The sequence below is a fragment of the Monodelphis domestica genome, chromosome 5 (assembly GCF_027887165.1).
Source record: "Monodelphis domestica isolate mMonDom1 chromosome 5, mMonDom1.pri, whole genome shotgun sequence".
NCBI classification, from domain to species: Eukaryota; Metazoa; Chordata; class Mammalia; order Didelphimorphia; family Didelphidae; genus Monodelphis; species Monodelphis domestica.
This window is the reverse complement of record NC_077231.1, coordinates 181426597-181449096: the sequence shown is the minus strand read 5'-3', so window position 1 is coordinate 181449096 and position 22500 is coordinate 181426597. Positions and strand designations below refer to the sequence as shown.

The 22500-nt window shown below is 34.5% G+C and overlaps 1 protein-coding gene across 18 annotated transcripts in view; it reads right to left on the bottom strand.

The window, feature by feature from the left end:
• Nucleotides 1-22500, bottom strand: part of FOXP2 (forkhead box P2) — a 694699-nt gene that overhangs the window by 150256 nt on the left and 521943 nt on the right. For 16 of the 18 annotated variants that reach the window (XM_007504164.3, XM_007504167.3, XM_016426114.2 and 13 more), the window contains one exon: nucleotides 18608-18697. In XM_007504164.3, coding sequence (XP_007504226.1) covers nucleotides 18608-18697 — 90 coding nt within the window. Of the gene's footprint in view, nucleotides 1-14751; nucleotides 14810-18607; nucleotides 18698-22500 lie in introns of those variants that run through there. The other 2 variants (XM_007504169.2, XM_007504171.2) reach the window with 1 other exon arrangement.

Below are 22500 nucleotides of genomic sequence, written 5' to 3'. Positions count from 1 at the left end.
ACCTTATTCAAGAGAAACCTACCTAATGGAATGGGCAAAAGAGTAGCACTATATGTGAGAAATGTATATGTCTGTGGGGAAAAAATAACCCAACCAGTAACCTAAGGGTGGAAATGTAAGAGGCAATTTTTGGATGATTGTGAAAGGAGACAAAAATTAAGTAATATTATTGTAGAACATGATTTTTTAAAAAAAACTTTACTGTTTTATAAACATCTATTTCTACTGCCAGACTCAGAAAGAGTCTTTGGGCTCTTATGAACTTTTTTTAGATGAAGAAATTTTATTTTGTTTCTTTAAAAACAAACTTTATATCCTTAGAGTCAAATGTCTGTTAAAAACTGTTTAAAACAAGATTTAAAAACATAATCATGACAAAGAGATTAGGAGTCTCTAAAGAATTTATAAGCTTTGTTTCTAAATGTGAAAGTAAAAGTTTCAGGAGTCCCAAAAATTCAGGTGATATACAAAATATATAATTAAATATGATCACGATAAAAAAGAATGTCTATTGTTCATTTTAATGTAGGTTATGACTTGGGTGAAGTCCCTTTAATAATTCAGCCTTCGGGGGGGGGGGGGCATCTTGGTGGCTCAGTGGATTGAGAGCCAGCCTAGAGACAGGAGGTCATGGGTTCAAATTTGGCCTCAGACACTTCCTAAATCTGGCCTCAGACATTTCCTACCCATGTGACCCTGGACAAGTCACTTTACCCTCATTGCCTAGCCCTTACCACTGTGTTTTGCCTTAGAACCAATCAATACACAGTAGTAAACCCTAGGTAGAAGGTAAGGGTTAAAAAAAAATTTTTTTTTTCAATCTTCACTGATGTCTTCTATAAGATAAAAGGTTGTTGAGCTAGAAAATCTCTTATATCCTTCTGTTTCTATGACTATATAATGGAAAGATTTAAATTTTATTAATATATTTGTTTCCCTAATTAGATTTTAAGCTCTTTGAGGGAAGAGACTGTTAATTTTTCATCCTAAAGTCCTTAATCTTAACAAAATGCGTTGTTATAGTAAGTACTTAACAAATGATTATAAAATTAAATCAAGAGAAGATGATATTGTAGCAAAACTCTGATGAACTAAAATAGCAGTGGAATGTCAGATGAGGTGAATTTTCAGACACTCAGCTTTCCACTGCTTTAGAATCGAGGTATACTGCCTTCCCCTTCCATTAAGCTCTAACCAGAACAAGTCAGTTAATTTTGCTCTTATAAGTTAGAAATTTATGGTTAAAAAAGATTGTAACTATTCCACAGTCATGAAATTAGTTTCAGAGCCAAGGATTTTCCAGTTTGTCTGAATCTAAAGTTCAGTTCTTTTTCTGTTCTTTCTCCATTTTATACTGCCAAACCCAGCATGGACCTGATTATCCTGAAGAGGCAGTTTTCTGCTTTTGAATAGGGCAGGACCATCTTGATTCAAAACAGACTATCCAAATTTGGGTGAACCCGAAGTGTAGAAGATAGATAATATTGCCTTCAAGAGGGAAGTTGGTAGGCAAAAAATACCAAAAACCATAAATAGCAGTATGTTTCCTTATTTGAATGGAAGAAATGGTTTTTATTAAAAAAAAAACAGAGCTCTAGAGCTCATTTTCTCTTTCCCTTGCGCTATTTCTTTTCTTTTTAAATGTTGAGGAGCCTCACAGTGGGTACACTTCAGTTTGTTTGTTCTACCTGGTGAAGAGAACTGAAGCTTGTTGTTTCTCTTCTAAAAACAGTATGGGACACAGTGACTTCTTCCTTTCCTTGGTGAGCCCTTGAACATTCCGTCATCTATTCTGTTCTTCCAAGGCAATGGAGAGTTACAGGTACTGTTGGTCTTTGAACATGTATTGATCTATTATCATGCTCTATTTAGGAATAACTTTGCTTCATATTTTAGTAACTACTCATAAGAATTCTATTTTTTGAAAGTTATTTTTATATAATTGCATATTATTATTAAGCTAGGAATTTCCTTCTGGTACACCATGTGCTGCATGGGGGAGATTCTGGGCACATTGTGGCATACTTAGGGGCTATTTACTTGGGCCTGTCCTGTTTAATATTTTTTGTCAAGTATGAATGAAAGTATAAAATTCATACTTATAAAAATGTAAGATAAAAGAAAGCTATGGAGTCTTTGCTGGATTTGGCAGTAAAAAAATGGAGAAACAACAGGAAAAAGCACTGAATTTTGATTCACAAAAGTTGGGAAAGCCCTGACTCTGACACTAATTTCGTGACTTCAAAAAAGTTACAATCTTTTTAACGACAGATTTTGTCTTAGCAAAATGGAGATAATAATATACTTCATGGGATTCTCGCTAAGAACATGCTGTGTGGTTCATAAAGCATCATACAAATGATAATAATTATCTTTATATTTGGAGGTTTGGCAGTTAGGGGGCTCAGTGGATAGAGTGCTGGGTATAAAGTCAGGAGGATGAGTTCAAATCTAGTTTCAGGCACTTACTAGATGTTTGACCCTGGGCAAGTCACTTAACCACTGTTTGCCATAGTCTCCTGGACAAGGAAATGACAAACCATTTTAGTACCTTTGCCAAGAAAACTCCATGAACATTATGGTCCATGGGGGACACAACTGAACACCAACATGCAGAAAGTTGATAAATATTTTGTTTAGATTCAAAAGGATGAATGATAACAAATCAGATTAAGTTACAAAAGGCAGGTTTGTCTAAAACGAATAAGAAAAAAACTTTCCAATAATAGAATTAGGTTGTCTTGTGCAGTATTCAACTCCAAGTCAGAAATGTACAAGAATCTTAGCAGGGGTATTGTAGTAGGGATTCCTGCACCCTGTAGGAAAATATAATAATCCACAGGCATTTATCAAATATGTATTATGGGTCAAGCACTGGGGTAGGTGCTGTGGATAAAAAGAAAGGTAAAAGACAGTTTATTGATCTCAAGAAATTCACATTCTAAGAGGGGAGATAGCATGCAAAAAATTGTGTACATACAAGATACATAGGTAGCACTTAGATAGAGTCTTAAGGTTCTTTATAAATAGTATCTCATTTTATCCTTGCAACAATCCTTAGAGGGAGGTGCTAATATTTTCCCTGTTTTGGAGAAGAAGAAACTGAGGCAACCTGAGATTAAGTCACTTACTTAAGGTCACAAGGCTAGTAAGTGTCTGAGGTAGGATTTGAACTCTTCCTGACTCTCAGCCTAGTGCCTTATCCATTGTGCCACTTAAAATTATCTCTAAATTGCCTTCTAGCTCTCTGACTCTGATTCTTATTTTAATTTTGTATCTTATCTATTTTTGGTGTGGGAAAAGGTACAAGTTACATGGGTTCTATTTCCGATGTAGAATGATGGCTTCATGCGATTTTCAAATCACTAACCAGGCATTTGATATCATTTTTTATGATCCACAATGAGTCCTTATTGAATATTCATTGGTGCACATGGGGAAGAAAAGAGAGAATTCTGGGTTTTAAGAAACAATAGATTTTTTTCCTTGTTCACACATGTGGATCATCAATGTGTTTCTTGGCTTATCACCTGAAAATGTGCAGTAGCACCAGTAGAAGAAGATATCAAGGTGGAAACCTTTAAGGCAATGTAAGTGTTGGCATCAGATGTGTTAGAATTTGTAGACTGTTAAGGAATTTTTCCTCTCTAAGCTATGAAAAGCTTGTGACTATTATGTACTGACAGGAGCAGTGCCTAAATTGATTAATAAAATGTAAGTAGTAAGATGTCCTTAACAATTTGCTAAAGCCTTTAAAAAGAATTCCTCTATTAGTAACTTAAAATATAAAACCTAGAGAGCTCTTAGGTAAAAGGTATTAAAAGAACACTGGGGTCTTAATCTTTATGCTACATGCAAATACACTGTGGATGATAAAAATTAACATGCATATCAATAAACATTTTTCATAAGTATGAAATTATTAGTATGAGAGGCTTAAAGAGCCACCCTGAATGGTTTCCTGTATATTTAGTAGTACTTTGTTCTTTATAAGTAACAGTATCATTGAGCAGGACTGAAGAAATTGGATATTAGTGTGATTACTTTCTAAAATATTCATAGAGTAAGATATGGTCTAGACTGTAATTTCATAAGTATAAGACTCAATTTACCCACACAGGTTGACACCTAATTTCTTTTAAATTTACATTTAAAAATTTAAAAAAATTCATTAAATAAAAATTAAAATCTAAAATTTTTAAAAATCTCACTGCATTTCCTTAGAACACTTAAGAGATAACGTAGCCAGAACAGATGTGCCAGAACTAAGTCTTGATCTTAGTGTTTATAGAGTTGGACTCAAAAGAGAACACGGTCTGAGCCATGCTACTGAGTATTTCTCCAAGTGTAAAGGGAGTTTAGTGATTCTCTAAAAAACACGAATACTAGTTTTGTTTTCTTCTAGTAAATGTTAGTGTTTTTAAATCAAAGTTTGTACAAACCCTGGGGTATGGAAGAGCTCCTAAACCTACATAATCTGAAATCTCCTTAGAAGTAGTCCATTTAATCCAATGGATATGCAAACTCTGTTCTTTAGAGGCTTCCCTGGGCAGTCAACCAAATCTGACCAAATCAAGGCTTTCTCTAGGTTTCAGGAAAGCCCAAACCAACTTAGTTAAAAAGGATAATCTCTGATAAAAAAGGGTTTTCTATGAGTATGAAAGAATATAACAAAAGAATTGAAAGTAGAGGATTTCCAAGACTGTACAATCAAGGGATAGTTGATGGTTTTAGTCTCTGGAAATTACTTGGGAATGAAAGGCTGAATACTGTGATGGGAAGTATAAGAATTGAAATAATATTTCTACCCAGATATATATTTTATGAAGTTTATTAGAAAGGGTAGACAATTATTCCTCTAAGTAACCTGACCACGTGGTCCCTAGCCTGCAAGTCTCTTTCTCCTTCCCTTCACCTGCCTGCTCTGTTCCTGACTTCCTACTTCTTCCTTCTCTTTTTGCTTCTCCCTCCGCACAAGCCCAAAGCCTTGACTTTTATGGCTGTACAGCACGTGGAGGGCCGCAAACCTGGCACAACTGTGTTACGTCAGGAATGTTTGATGGAAGGGTCAGGTTACTCAGGAGGGGGAGGGAATGAACTTCCTTGACATAGAAGAAAAAGCACTGGATTTAAGGTGAAACTTGTGTTCAAGACCTGACTGACTGTAGTTTTATTAGCTGGTTACCTTGGGCAAGTTTTTCTGCACCTCAGTTTCCTTTTCTATTAAATGTGGGTAATAAAATGTGTGCCTTACTTATAGGGTCCTTGAGAGGAAAGTACTTTATTAGCTGTAAAAGTGTGATACTACTAGTATGTGAACAGCTGTTGTATTCCAAAGACACTGCAACCTAAAATTATTGCATAGAAGCTATTTTGGGAGAAGAGAAAGCTAAACATAAAGTGCCAGCTTACAAGAAGGAAGAGAGCTTTACTACTGAATGAATCTAATCATGTGATTGGGGGAAATATTCTTTTAAGCTCAGGCTCTTACAGATAATGCCCAAGTACTACAGGGAGTGACACTTCAAAATTACTCCTTTCTAATGGAGGATACATGGTATAGAAATGAGAAAAGCAGCACTTAGAATCTTAAGAATTATAGAGATGAAAAGCGACTCAGAGTAGGTCTAGGTCCGTGATTCTTAACCTTTTTTTGTGTCATGAACTTCTTAAATAGTCTAATGAAGCTTATGAGTTCTTTCTTATAATATTTTGAAATGCATAAGATTACAAAGGAAATCACTTACAGTGAAATAAGGATGCAGTTTTTCCCCTGCCCCCCAGGTCAAAGACCTTCTGAAATCTTCATTTAGTCCTTAGACTCCAGGTTAAAAACTCATGGTCTAAATCAACCTTGAAACAAAACATGAATCTTATTTACTGTGTCAACTTCTAATGGAAGACTTACTTCTAAGGAAAAAGGTAAAAAAGTCATCATCCATTGCAGTCCAATCTATTTTTCTGATAGCTCTATTTGCTAATAATTTTTTCTTTCTTTTCTCCCTTTTTTCTCCTCCTGTGCAATTTATTCATATTTTCATGTAAATCTTCTACAAAGGGTCCTTCCTGCTGAGGACTCTGCTCTTGGGTTCTTACTAATAATAACAGATATTTTTGTAGCACTTTAACCTACACAGAGACTTTACAGACATCATCCTGTTTGATACTCATAAAATCCTGTGCTATTACTCAGATGTACATTTTATAAATGAGGAAATGGAGGGTTGGATGGATTAAGCAATTTCCCCATGATTCAACAGTACAGTAAGTGTCAAAGGTTGTATTTGGACCTAGGTCCTCTTGACTCATATTTAGTACCTAACACTTTAGCACACTGCTTCTTTTTGGCATTTCAGAGGTTGTCCCTTTGTTATTCTCTTCTCTTGCTACATTACTGATCCCAACTGATACCCTGGTCATTCTACCTAGACCAATTTCTTGCTATATATCCCATCTTCCTTGGGAGGCTCCAGATCACTGGACATTTTGGTCTTCCTTGCAGTACCTTGAAGTACCTTTCAACCTAATATCTGTAGTCAGCTTCAGACATGCTTCTTATTCTATCCCAGTCATTTTCTTGCCTTCCACCCTTCCAGTTACCAATTTTCCAATTGGGCAATAATGTATTAATATTGATAATAAAATAATAAATCATTTCAAATCAGTAATGCCATTGATCCTGAAATCCCTTTACTCACCATCTTTGTGACTTCCCAAGTCAAAACATCCCTCTCTGACCCCTACTCCCCATTATATACTTTATTTTTCAATTAAAGTTTGCCAATCTTGAACAAGATCTAGGGTTAATCTTATAATTGGATTTAATTAAAACATTTTCATTTGTCTTGGTTTCAAATCACTGTTAACCATTTTTCTTCAAGTCCATATAATCAGATGACTATTCTCTTAAGGCATATATGATTGACATTTTAAATGTATTTTAAAGTTTTCAAATTGTTTTACATATCTTCTTTACTTTGTGCTTCACAATAATCCTGTGAAGTGATATTATAGATTGTGGTGTCCTCTCCTTACAGATTATGACCTGAGGTTTTAGAGAGTTAAGTAGTTTGTCATTGGTTACAGAGTTAGTAGGTGTCAAATATGGCATTCAGACTTCAGTTTTCCTGACAGCAAATCCAACTCTCTAATCACATGGCTATGTTGTCTTCTTGTCAAATAATTTTCCTTTCTTCAATCAATTCATAATCTCTTAATCCACCTTGATCAGTAGGTATCATACCCTTCTTTCTGCCCTGGATATGGCTTTTAAACATTCCTTTTTGTAATCATTAACATTATTTACCTTACACTTCTGGTCATAGCCTTTCTGATATTCTTATTCTTTACTAGTTGAGTATTCATCCACATTTCCCATCTAAAATATGAGCTTGGTGATCAGTTTTCTGAGTAGTCAGATCAGTTTCTTTAAATTTGTCTTCCTTTACTTCATATGTGACCATTCAAGAAAAATTTTATTAAAGACTTCCAACCTTCTTTAGCTGACTACTTTTTTAGAGATTCAATTCATGAGAATTTTTACCCATCCTACCTCATCTTTGAAATCTACTTCCCTGAAATCTAGTATACTCTGACATATTCTGCTTGGTTTTCCCCTCCTTATCAATCACAAACTTAAAAAATATCATAGTCTCTGAATCTCAGAGTTCTCATCATTTCAACTTCACCGACTAGCTTGTTCTTTACATATTAGAATGAGATCCAGAATAGCCATTTCCTTATATATTTTTCCACCTTCCAAAAAATGAGAAATTGACAAAAAGGTAAGAATGTATGAGTTATTCATTTAGTAGTGGCCATTAGCCTAGAAGTTGAAATCCAGAAATACCACTCTATCCCACTTCCATAGACACTTTATAATATGTATGGGTCAAGAATCCATTTACCATTTTCTTTGGCTGACTTAAAGGTCTATAGAATATGCTAATAGATAGCGTTAATCAATCCTCTTTTAAATATAATCCATTCTTTTCTATAAGATTGATACTTTTTTTTTGCTGTTTTCCACTCATGAGATGCATAATAGCAAGTATATCAGAGATATCTATGAAGTCATTCTTTGCTTCCTTTTACATATATCTATCTATCCTAATTTTATATTTCTACCTACCATTAATTTATCTCTCAATTAAAATTTCACTTGAGCAATTATTATATCACCTCACAGAAAGAAGAAATTGAACTTGACAGAGGTTAAGTGACTTACTTAGGGCATATAGCTAATGTCTAAGGTAGGATTTGAAATGAAGTTTTCTCCAATCCAAGACTAGGCTCTATCCTCTTATGCTACTTTGTCCTTTGCTGGTATTATAAGGATTGGTGGGCAGCTAGGTGGTGCAGTGGATAGAATGCTGGACCTAGAGTCACAAAGACTTCTCTCTTCATGAGTTCAAATTTGCCTTCAGATACTTCCCAGCTGTGTGACTCTGGGTACGTCACTTAAGCTGGTTTTCCTCAGTTTCCTCATCTTTAAAATGAACTAAAGAAGGAAAGAGCAAATTATTTCAGATTCTTTGCCAGGAACACCTCAATTGGGGACCACTGAAACAAGTGAACAAAAATGAAATAACTATTGATACATAAACATATGATGCCTTCTGCTCATCTGGATGACTGTGTCTATTGTGAATTACTGTATTAACCCTTCTTCTCTTTAGTTTGTGCTTTAGCAGCTGCATTTCCATTCAATTAAAAAAATAGACATCATACTTAAGTACCTAGCTGTGCTAAATGCTGACAATTAAAAACCATCACAACAAAAACAAAGGTAATTTCTGCCTTCAAAGAGCCTACATCCCTTTACTTCATGTAGACCCATCTCCTTCCATTTAATCAATCACTCAGCAGCTATATGGAAGATGGACTAGAGAAAGAAAGAGATAGTCGGCAGAGACCAATTAGGTAACTACCACAATTGTTAAGACGAGAAGTGGTTATGAGGGCCTGGTAGGCAATGTGACTGGAGAGAAGAAGACAGAAGAAAGAAAAGTTTTGGTGGTAGAATGTACAAGATTAGGCAATTAACTGGATGGGTGGGGAATGGGAAAGTAAAAATCAAGGATGACTCCTAGGTTGTGAGTTTGGGTGACTAGAAGGATGCTGGTTCCTCTGACAGAAAGAGACAAGTTCAATAAAGGGGTATTTTGTGGGTGAAAGATAATGAGCTCTATTTTGGATATGTTAACACTCAGAAGTCTGGGGAACTGCTGATTTGAAACATTAAATACATAGTTAGTGACATTGGGCTAAAAGTCAGGGGACAAAGTGACTAAAGCCAGATAGGCTTATGTAGGCATCACCCACATAAAAGTTAAAAAAAAAGAACCCCTGGTAGCTAATGAAGTCCCTAAGAGATTCTCTTCACAACCCCTTTCATCTCACTTTGGATTTTCAAGTGTACATTTTAAATTCAACACGACCCAAATGGAAATCTTATCCTTCCTTTAAAAGACTACCATCACTTACCATCACTTTAAAATGCCCTATTACTTTTTAGGGTGCCACTATTCCCCCAGTGCCTCAGGATCCCAACCTAAGTGTCATCCTGTTGTGTGTGGGGGAACTTGAGGTGAACCCCTGGGTTTGGGACAGGTACACTTTGCAAGAATGCAAGACTCCAAAACTTAGATTAAAAATTAAAAGAGAAATTTATTAATTTGGTAGTAATGTTTAAGGGTCAGGAGATAGGTTTAAGAGCTGACACTGCTTCCCAGGGTGGATGGATTCTGGGGTTTTTTACTCTTTTGACAATAGGTGCTATGACTGGAGAAGGGGTTATGATGGTATGAATTTAGCCAGAAGTGGGGTGTGGGGTTGGGGTGTTGGTCACTGGGGCTAGAGTGGTGTTTTGTGTCCTGAAGACACAGAGTTTGTCTGGGCATAGTTTAGGGGACAAGAAGATGTCCTAGATTACAACCTGACCTTAACAGGGCATAACCAGAAGATGTATATCTGTATCCATCTTGAAATCTAGGGGAGAGTCAAAGGGGAATATTTCTTTCAGGGGTCTTTTCTTATCGTTAGTCTCTGATGTCCAGAGTTACATTTTCCTCAGCATAACAGAATGCGAGGAAGGGAAGAAATTTTCCTGTGCTCTGTTTGACTTGAAAGCTTCTGGAGTTTAGGGGGTCTAAGGAAAGGAAACCCTGAGTCCTATGCCAACCCTGAACTTCTGTTTCTCACCCATTTTATCCATTTGTTGCTAAGGTCTTCCAAGTTTTTTTTTTCAACATACATTGAATACACTCCCTTCTTTCCTGATATTGTATAATTGACAATCTGTCACCCTAAAAAAAAGAACTACATTTCCCAGGAGCCCACTGATTTCCTGTCATTTCATACTTCCTGTAGATAGGGGATATTAGGTGGGGACATGGAAGGTTCCACCTCTTTAACTTCCTGTCCCAAGCTTGGTGGTGGTAAGGCCTGTGTTCGGACTGGCTGATCAGTCATGGGCATGTGGTCTTTATATTGCATCCTCTTTATTCCTTGATTTCTAATGATCATTAATAAATCTCTTAAAAATATAATATTTTTATTAGAGATTTAATTTTTACAGTATGAAAACCACCATAGACCCTCATCACCTTACACTTGGACTCTATTGCGATAACACACTATAGTGTTGGCTCTCCTCTATTCTCTCTCCATTCCAATCCATGCTCCTTTCAGCTTCCAAAATTATTTTCCTAAAGTGTAGGTCTGTGTATCTCCTCTTCTCCTCAGACCCCACTCTCTATTATCTCCAGGACCAAATACAAAATAGTTTGTTTGGTATTCAAAGCCCTTTATAACAGCCCTCCCCACATACTACCTTTCCAGGTTTCTTACATCTTACTCTCACTATGTACAATTTGAGTCAGTGACATTGCCTTCCTTGTTGTACCATGAATGCTATATACCTCATCTCTTGGCTTAAGGCATTTTCTTTGCTCATCTCTCATGCATGGAATACTCTCCCACTTCATCTCTATCCTGTAGCTTCCTTCAAGTTCTACCTATAAAATTTCTTCTTTGACAGCAAGATTTCCCCAACTCTTCTTAATTCTAGTAATTTTCTTTGTTTAAATATTTCCTACTTATCCTGTGTATAGCTTGTTGATACAAATTTGTTCTCTTGTTTCTCCCTCATTAGACTGTGAGCTCTTTGAGGGAAAGACTCTTTTGCATTGCTTTTTTTGCATTCCCAATATTTAGCACAGTGCATATGGCAAATAGTAGGTGCTTAATAAACATTTACTGACTGAATTTCAAGTTTCCAGGCAAATATCTCCTCCAAGAAACTTCTTCTGACCTCTCTAATTGGTAGTGACCGTTTTCATATTTCAAATAACTCTCTCTCTCATGTAATTACTATGAATTATCTTGTATTCTAGTTATATGCCTCTATTCCATAACCTTCTCCCATTAAAAAAAGTTTCCTGAAGGCAAGGCCCATGCCATAACTAAAATTCATATCCTGTTCAAGACCTAACACAGTGAACTGTATACAACAACACATAATAAATCTTGGTTGGATAGAATTTTGGGGGGATTCTTGTTAGGCCTGGCCAACAAGAAAACATGTATTAAGTACCCACTGTCTTCCATACCCTCTACTAGATGTGGAGGACAAAAGTAGAATAATCCTTGATTTCAAGAAGCTTATATTCTGCTGGATTGGGGAGAGGACAGAAACAAATGCATAGAAACAAATATAAAACAATTTCAGGGGCATAGGAAGAGATGATAAAGAGAAACCAACCGAGGTTTGTTGGAGTACCTGGGGGACTCAGTGGCTAGAAAGCTAAGCCTGAAGATAGGAGATTCTGGGTTCAAAACTAATCTCAGACACTCCTAGCTTTGTGACCTTGGGCAAATAATTTAACTCCAATTATCTAGCCCTTACTCTTTTACATTGGAACTAATATTTAGTAAGGATTAAAAAATGTTTCTTATAGGATGTGTCACTTGTACTGAGTCTAGAGGATATCTAAGGGTTTCAAGAGGTGGAGAGAATGTTCTAGGCATGGGGATAGCCTGGACCAAAAAAAAAAGAGAGAAATGGGAGTTGGAATGTTATGTATAGAGAATGACAAGTAGACCGTATTGATTAGAATGTACAATGTGGGGTGGGTTTGGGAACATATGCATGGGCACAAAGCATGTACAATGAACTTAGGAGAAGAGGCTTGAGCCAAACTGTGAAAGGATTTAAATACACACAAACAGTTTTATATTTTGCCCTAGAAACCACAGGGAGCACTATCAGACCCATATCTTGAGTTATGGTCCAATAGAAAACCAGAATACAATTTCTCATAGCAATTCTTAGCCAGGTGATTTCCAAGATCTCAGTTTCTCTTCTTAGTCCTACTTTCAATAGGTAAATGGATAGCAATGAAGAAAACAACTCTTAATGCCTTCATCACTGACATGAATTATGAAATATGCTTGTTTGTATGCTGTTCTTTTATATGTGTATTTGTGTGTTTGAGTCCAATTCCCCACCAAGATTGTAAATTAAGGCAAGGTAAATCTCCTACACTGACTAATACACTCAATAATTTACATCTATGATACCTGTATCTATGTATAAAATTTTGCTGCTTCTGTCTTCCCTCCTCTTCTCCTACAAATTAAAGCTATTGTTTATGTTTTCTAATTGTGCTTAGGTACATCATAGGGAAAGCATGGGAAAGTGGGTCTGAGAACACACAGCAGTGCTACAATTTACTTCATGAATTTTCAAAATGCTCAAATTGATAAAACTTACAGGAGGCAACTGACCCCATCCTTTCAATTAAAGGACATTTGTTACTAGGCTATCCCCTTTTGCCTGCATTGTCACTGGAAAATGGCTGTTTACAGAAATTTCACAGTTTGAAAATGTCTTCATACTGTGGCATCCTTGCAAACCCAACTACTTCATGATTCCTGTTTAGAAATGTTCTGATAGTAATAGATGAAAACCAAATATACGGCAATTATTGGGTATAATCTTTGAATTAAATACTTTTCAATATTAGTCAACAAACAGGAAACAATAATGAGCAATGGATTTGAAGTCAGAAGTTCCACCTCTACCACTAACTACTTTCTTGGCCTTGAACAAATCACCTGAGGTCTGTGGCCTTTCACCTCATTTGTAAAATAGAAGGGTTGGACTATGTCACCTGGAAGGTCACTTCCAGACTTAAGGATATGATGCTGTGAAATTTTCTACATGATCTTATTAACTTTACTCTAATTATCTGTTAAGGGAAGGAGAGTAAGACAAAACTGTCCACCCCTCCTCTTTACAATTAAAGGAAGTTAAGAGCTGGAATGAACCACAGAGATGATTTAGTCTAATCCTCTCGTTTTCCAGATAAGGAAACAGAGGTTAAGAAAAATGAATAGATTTGCCCAAGGTCACACATGTAGAGGCACTTAGTTACTGAGAAAGAAATGGAATTCAGATCATTTTACTCCCAGTACAGGAATCTTCTGCACTGATGACACATTAGCTTTTGATGTGATGTTTAAATGTCAGTGCTCCTTTACTTGTGATTGAGGTATTTAACATTTCTCTTCTCTGTACAGAACTCTGCCATAGTTTGGTTCATATTTTAAAATAGTTCAATTCCATAGCAGTGGCTCTTATGTCTTGGAAATAGCTCACAAATGATCAGTCAGAAGAGATTAAGTAAGGAAACCTACAGACTTCTTTGTTATAGATGTCAAGTCACACATGCTAAATTTACTGAAAAAACAAAATATTTATTCTTTTAAATTATTTCACATCTAAGTCACTTGTTGAACAGATCAAATGAGATAGGATATATAAATTGCTTTGTAAAACTTTAATGCTCTCTATAAAATGTTACCTATTAAACTAGTAACAGTTTTAGAATTACTTAAGATTATTTTATATATTATTTCTTATTTCTCCATAATGGTGAATGGAGTTTATTTTTAATTGGCAGGGACAGGTGAGGGGTGAGTAATAGTGGAAACATTGTCTGGAAAGTGGGGTATGTGGTTTTTATATCTTAGTACCAATGATTAATGTACACAAGCGGAAAAATAATTCTTCCTATGCTTTCAATGTTCTAATAGCTAATTTTAAAATTACCGAAGAGTATTAAACAAAACAAATGCAGTTTAATAATATGCCACACAAATGCATATTTGCAAAAAAGAGGTTAGTGTTTAATGGGCATCACCCTTTAATTCCAAAAGATATTTTCTGGCATGGCATTTTAACATAAAGTACATCTCTGCTAAAACTAAAAGTAACATTAGAGCTAATAATAAGCTGATATTCACTAAGCAAAAAAAGGGCTTAATACTATAACAAGAAGGGTTAAGATGGCCACTAATTAGTTCATTACTAGGAAAAAAAGAATTTTGGGACTCAAAGGAGCAGCACAGACCATCTATTCCAGCTGCTCATTTCACAAAGGAAAGTGAAGCCAAGGGAGGTTAGCTCATCTCACAACCAGCTACCGGCAGAGCTGGGACTAGAACCCCAAACACCTGGCTCCCAGTCAAGTGTATTCTAGCATACCATACCTGAAGTCATGTTTTCCCCTATAAGGCAAAAGCACAATATAAAATAATAATAATGCTGAGTGCATATGTCATTACCTCTTATGGAAGGATGAAGAGTAGAATGTATTATTACAAGAGGGAGGACCTTCAATGAAGGAAATGATTACAATGCTAGATACTAAAACTCAACTAAGATAGCAAAGCAATAGCATTTACCTTAAATTTACGTCTCTGCTCTGCACAGCTGTTGAAGAACCACAAGTCTGTCTCATGGCTGAAAATGTAACAAGAACAATAATGCGACCAGTTTTCATACCTAGGCTAAATTAAGTAGATTCTTCAATGGCTAGAAAATTGGCAATGTCTCTAATAACAGGCAAAATAATCCAGATTTTGAAGTCTAGGGTTATATATATATATATGTATGTATGTATATTTTTTCCCTTCTTTATTATGCCTGACCTAGAATTTAATTTTTAGGATGTGGGAACAATTCCACACTCTAATTGGCCACTTCTCCTTATCATCAGTCAACACTATTATATCATCTCTAAGAGAGATAATGGCCAATAGGCCTAGGGAAATAAACAAATAAAAATTACAGATACCGCCATATTGAGTCCTTAATGCAGTATGTTTTCTAGAATGCACAGGTAAGAAGGTTAGGATGAAACATCTGGTAATACTCAGGCTAATATCAACTCCCATTTCTATTATACTCTTTATTATTCATCAATATGACATTAATCAATGTGTCTACTGATTGGACCTATTCAATTGGTTTATCAGTGTAATGAATGTAATATGTAAACATATTTCAAATACATTCAGATATCTGTACATGAAAGCAAAGGCATCACTATGAATTGGCCCTCAAGCTTATCAGATATTCTCTTTGCATTTTGCATAAAACTTGCTGATATAGAACATTTTCAAAATTGAACCCTGAAAAAATGTAAATGAAAAAGTACTAGTATATTAAGAAAAAAATGCTAGAAACAGCTCTTGCCCTCAGATAATTCTAAATTTGGCCATAACCATGACAAAAATCTGAAATATATTGCATTCAACTGTAAACTATTAATCCTTTTGAGAGTCTATTTTCTGGTGGCCTAAGCTACTGTGGACATTATTTTGACGTAAAACATAAGTTGTATCTACCTTTCCCTTCAGCTTTTATAAAATAATTATCTTTTCAAAGAGGCTTTTCATGAGAAACACATAAAGACTGTTTTGGATCACTACCCAAATTCTCTATAGAGTTCCCAGGAGGTCATCTAGAGGTGTGCTGTCTACAAAATCCAGTAAAAACTTCCATAACCTGTTAACACCAAACACCTTGCCTTTGTGAAACTGGAGAAAAGACATCTTCTCCATTAAAATCTCAAATTATAATTAGTTAGTATGCTTTGTTGATTATCAAAATCTTCACAAAGGCATGCTAGACCTTAGTTCAATAGCTGGGACAGGGTGTGGTAGAGAAAATCATGCTATATTAACATATGAAGTTAATTAAATGTTACTTTTGCATTAACTGGTTAAACTATTTAATAGAAAAAAATACATTGGCCTTTCTTTCTGAGCACACTGGAAAAACTGTGCGACTTGTACCAAATAGTGTACATGAGAGGTGCAATGGTAAGTATTACCTAACACCCCCATTTGACAACATATGTGTGAGCAAATATAAAATGCCATTAGATTTTTATTAGACTTATAATCCAGTCCCAACCTGTTTCCAGTTGCCAAGATAGCCAACTGCTTTGAAATACTAGGAAATTAAAAACATGTACTATTACAATTATCATATATTTTGTTGGGGCAAATATATCATGTTAAATTACTTTTAAATTCTTATTCATAAAAACTAATCTCTACATCCATAAAAATATGATGCATGATTAAGAGTTTATAATAACATAATAAAATAGCTAGAATTTTTAAACTACGTCCTAAGTGGAACAATGCAAAGCTTTGTGTTAATAGCAAGCAAGAGAAATAGTTAAATTCCTAATAATTATTTCCAAAATATTTAAATATCATTTTCATAATAACATAAAAATCGTATAATCAGGAACTTCTGCTCAGACATTCATTTACACAAACTTTGGTGTACATATTTATTACTTTGAGCAAAAATTTCCTCCATTTATGCCCATTATGACCATTAATCAGTATCTATTCCAAAATAATACATCCAAATATTAGGATTATACTCTCAAAAAACCTACCTCCCACAGACCTCCCTTCCTCCCAAACAAGAAAGAATGCCACTCTAGTAAAGCGAAGTCATTCACTTCCCAAGAAAGGAAAGCAACTGAGGTTGTAACCAGTAACCAGTTGTAACCAGAGTAACCAGTAATGCTGAAACTCTCATTGAGCCTATGTTTGAAAAGGAAGTTGCGGTTTTAAAATACCCTAATTCATGTAAAACTGAATCAAGAAGAAAGTTGTCTTTTTAAAAATTTCTCTGAAACAAATCTCTTATTATCCCTATTTTTCAAGGAGAACTTTGTTTCTCAGAAGTATTGCAACTACATCTGAGTGAAGATTTCCCTCCTTTAAACGCAAACTTTTGTCTTCCATACCATTACATTTCATTGGTGGAGGACACAACCATGTCCCTTCTGAGGTTGCACTGAGGATAAATAATTCAATTGTTGCTTTTATGTAAATAGAGTCAAATTCTACCATCCCATGTAAATGAATGGATGGCTTCCCTATGTGGAATCTGAGAACTGGCCTAAAATATTACCATTATTGTCACTGCTGGGTTTTATTATTTTTAGATGGGGTAGGGGTCCTAGGGAGAATAAAATAGATCACCACAAAGTTCATGCCTTTTTAACACATACAAAAAGTAATTTGTGGAGAAAAAAACAAATAATGAAAAAAAGATCTTTAAAATTAAGTTGATTCAGGAAAGTTTTCCATTTGGCAAAAATAACATACTGTTGTATTTCAGACAGAAAAGAAAACCATATGAGGTTTGTTCCCAAAGAAAATATATTCTCATCTCAAATTCATTAGGGGACCATAAATTTAATCATGTTTCCAGACACTCTCAGTGGTTTCTGGATTGTGTATATCAGTGGTCCATAATTCTATGCCACACAAAAACTAAGCCCCAGAAGAATCTCTCTCAGGAGCCCTCTAACCTACTAACACCAATGAATATACCTAGAATCACAGGATCACTTGAGAATAGAGTTCTAAAGATAGGGTATAAACAAATTATATAAGATTTTAGATTGTTATTGTTAAAGTTAGCAGAAAGTGATAAAAGTTGTTGTTTTTTTTTTTGGTAGGGGAGGGAGTACTATTTCAAATTCACCAATATTATAACAAAGAAAATCCTTTTCTAGCAATGTTTTATTTAACTACAGATTTGGTCTTCCCAAAAATTATTTTAAACTTGTACAACTGCTGTTTCAGGCAGTTTGCTAAAAGTTTTATTTTTAAAAATCTATTTAAAATGTTGGCTACATTATATATGCAATGACAAATTATTTAAAAAAAAAAAAACATTTCCCCAGGACAAACACACCGAAAAGGGACTACAAACTAGAATTTTTTTTTTCCCCCTAGTTGGAGTAGCAGCAAAAGCTTCTTGGCAAACTCCTGCAGTTGTGCTGGCAGCTTTGGAGTTTTTCTACATTTGTCACTTAGATACAACCCTGAAGAGCTGTCTAAGACTGCTTTGTTTTCTTCAACACCATTTTACTGTGACTTTGCTTTCACAGAAGAATTTTCACATTTTAACCTATTTGTGAATACAGTCCCATGTAAATCTCTCAAGAGAGTTTTATACAAAGATCCTTTATGGCCATTGAGTCCAAATGTGTTTCCTGCATAAATTTTTGTAGTGAGTGACCTGGTAAACTTCTGTAATCTCCCCTAATATAAAATTATTTCCTTCTCTTGTAAAGAGATAGCAGTTCTGTTTTTGAATTCAGAATGTTCTACATATGCAGATATAATATTTTTCCTTTGTAAAAAATCTACAAATATACATCTTCTAGCATTATGCTCTTTGTGAATTCAGCTGAAAGGACAGGAAAGCTTTACTAACCTGCAGTGGTCTCTGTTTATCACTGCCCTTAGGAGATTTCAATCCACTTGTTTGCTGCTGCAAGAGAAGTTGTCTTGCTGCCTGTAGTGCCTAAAAGTAGGAAAGAGAACTGTCTAAATATTTTATTTAAAGGAAAGTTTACCATTGTTTCCCCCTAACATTCAATGATATCCATAGAATGAAATTTTACCACCTCTTATTTTAGATGTGCTTTTTCTTTTAAAATATTAAAAAAACCTTAGATATTAAAATTTTGGATGTACATGTAATCCTGCAGGAAATAAAGTTAATTTGTTTAAAGTGCTTGAAGAGGAAAAATCATAAATTGCATCAATAGACTCATTTCCACAAGGAACTTGTCTTTTGAGTGTTCAACTAAAATGCCCACTCCCTTGTAAATTATCATTCAATTTGCATTTTCATATTACAATTTTGAAGCAAAAGCAGTAGACTTCAAGTGTTACCGGAAGCTGTAATTAAATTTGACAAATCAACATCAGATTATCTTGAAAGTGAATTAATAAGGATTTTCACCGAAGATTAAAAACACTTTTTTGTACTTACAATTCAAGGGGAAACCTCTCCTTTGACAAAATAAAGTGCAGTTTTAATGCCAAATAAAATTGAGTGGTTTCATTTGCATTCTTAGCAAAATCAGAGAACAAAGAAATTACCACTCAACCAATCAGGTTTGTTTCTGTGTATGACAGTATACCAATCAAAACAGAAGATGTTTTCATTTATTTTTATGTTTTCATTCCAACTCAGCAAAATAAAACTTAACATGAGAAAATAAAGTATTTCCTTTATTGGAAAAAGGAGCAATTTAAATGAATTTCCTTTATAAAGTTCTTATACTAAACTAAGTGCTAAAAAAAGATGTAGTGAGATTTTTTTTAAGAAAAAAGGTAAACAATATGAACTAATTTTAAGATATTATGGCAGATCTTTTTCAATAATTCATATCTTGCAAATAACTGAGCTCTGTAAAAAAAGATATATGATCTTCAAAATTAAAAAACAAAAACAAATTATTGCATTACTTTAAAAAATCATATTTCCATGTGCATGTAACAAGATCCTGTGAGTTCTTCTCTCCAGAGAAACAGAATTAGATTGATATTTTCCTATGATAAAAAATTCTCAACTGATAAAGAAAACTACAATTTTGATTAGAATCAATGATCTGGTTTTTAAGATAGTTTCTAGTATCCATGACAACAGTTGCTTTGACAAGATGTGCATATGGCATTACACTGCCAGCTGGTGTGAACAATGTTTGAACTACTACATTGAGATGCTGAGCAAACAGAAAAAGTTGCCACGTCTTAACCCTCAGGGAAGGCAGTCATCCCCTGATCAATTATGAAAAGACAGAGAGAGGGCTGCTACAGTCTGGCTCCAAGCAAGTTTTCTGAGAAGGCAGGCAGACATAGAAAACCAAAGTAAACAAACTAGATGCACTAGCACCATCTCCTAACAACATTGATTTGTATCCCCATAGAAAGATCTGGTATAAGTTTGCAAAACAATACTTTTAGAATTTGGAGAATTTCCCACAATAGTCCTCTTATTATTTTTTATCATATTCTCGAGTAATTACAAGTCAATTATATTGTTACTAAGAGCACTGAATTAAAGGCAACTCAGAATACACATTATTATATACTGGAAGATAAGATCCCCATCCAAAATGGATTTTTAAATATTTCTCAAATAACTTCTAATCTCCAAAATCCAACTTCATATCAGCAGCATTCATAGACTTAGAGTTGAGGGAGAAAAAAAAATCTCAGTTATTATTCTCCATTATATACCTCTATTTTTAATCACAGTTTATACAAATGATTAAAAAGTGGAAAGATGAGATCATATATCTAGAAAAGGAAGGTACTTTAGCATTAGAGAAAGAAGAAACCCTACAACACATTTAGTGCAGTCGTGTCTAAACTCTGTGTTCTTCATTTGGGGTTTGCTTGGCAAAGATCCTGGAGTGGTTTGTCATTTCTTTCTCCAGCTAATTTTACATATGAGGAAACTGAGGCCAATAGGGTTAAGTAACTTGTCCAGGACCATGCTACCAGTATATGTCTAAAGTCAATTTTGGACTCAGCAAGATAAGTCTTTTTGACTCCATGCCCAGCACTTATATCCACTGTGCCATCTAGTCCAATCCCTTCATTAAAAGGTTGTGGAAATGGAGATCTAGAGAGTAACAAGATGCCTTCTCCAAGGTCCCAAATGTAGTAAGGTAGCAGGGCACTCATACTTGAGCCTTGAAAATCCTACAATAGTAATCTTTCCGCTATTACCTTGTTTTCTTCTACATTATATTCAAAAGTTTGAATGATTTTGGAGTTGAATTTTTTAATTTTTCCTTTTTATTCTTGGTATATATAATATGAGGTAAAACTTTAGTTTGTACTTAATTCTCTAGTTGTTGTGAATCTTGGAGGTTTCTAATGGTAACAACTTAATTTCAGTAAGAAAAAAATTCTGATGATATTAGCATTAGGTCCAACTTTAAAAATAATTAATGAACTTCTAATAATAGTAAGTACATCTTAAGTGAATGAAAGTAATTACCATATGCAGGTTAAAATTTGCCATAAAATAAGGTAGTTTACAGTATTAAAGATATCAAATATTTTTTAGTAGTCACACTGGCAATTAGAATAGAAATTTTATTAAAATTTAAGAAGTATGCATATTTCAGTGGAAAAAATCATTATCAAATAACTTTCTATGTTTTAAGTAGTCCACAGATTTGTGTCTCAATTACAGCATAGCTCTGGATTCAGCTAATCTCTACTCTCATTGATAGAAGATATCTTTAAAATCATCTGATCAAATATTACTACTTCATGAATGGGAAGCCTGCAGACCTTACAAGATAAATATCTTGCCTATATTCAGAAAATCTTGACCTTAAAGTATGCATTTGAATATAGGCCTCCATAATCTCAACTCAGTTCATCCCCCACCCTCCATTCCCCATTTCATTGTCTGATTAGTAGTCAATACAATTAGAACTGAAAGTTAGAAAGGATAATTACGGGGAATACTTCAACACTGAAACCCATAACCTAGTTCTTATTTACCAGTATAAAGAAGCATGAATTCTTATTATTATGAAGAAATAAAAAAATGAGGCAGCACAAATGTTTCTATAAAGTAGCTAAAAAATAAAACCTGATTTATTCTACAATATTTTGACTTGTACAGGCACAGATATCTTTGAAAAAGAAGAGGCTCATCTATTAATGTAAACTCTTATGAAAAATAAATACTTGTCTATTTTAACATTCTTTCTGTGGCAACAGAGATTGCTACAATAAACATTAGTGATGTACTGAGGATAATTTCACAAGATCAGAAGAGATATAAAACTAGTAAGGAAAAACCCCTGATAATGTATTTTCCAAAAGCAAGGTTGCATCATGTGACATTTATTTGTCAAAATTCTGGTTAACATTTAAGAACTGCCTGTTGGTTATCAATTGCTGAGAAATACTTTTATCATCTAGGAAATTTATTACTGGGACTATTATATTTTTAATATTATGAAATGGTTAAATTACATCAGATGATGAATTAAGTAAAATATTAGCCTTGGAAGACACTTGTTCTGTGTCAATTTTGCAGCTGAGAAAAACAAACTCTAAGAACCATTTATAAACTTCTTTGTGAGCGTTGGATGGTAGTGTGGCCTAAAGAAAATTTAACTAAAACAAAAGTCAAAATATGTGGACAGATTTTCCTATTCAAAATGATTGAGTTTAATTCAAATGAACAAGAACAAGAGAGAGGTTTCTAAGGCATCCAAGCCATATCCAATATCCAACAACACATTTGTTTTTAATTAAAGGGGCACTTTCCTTAATGAAGTTATC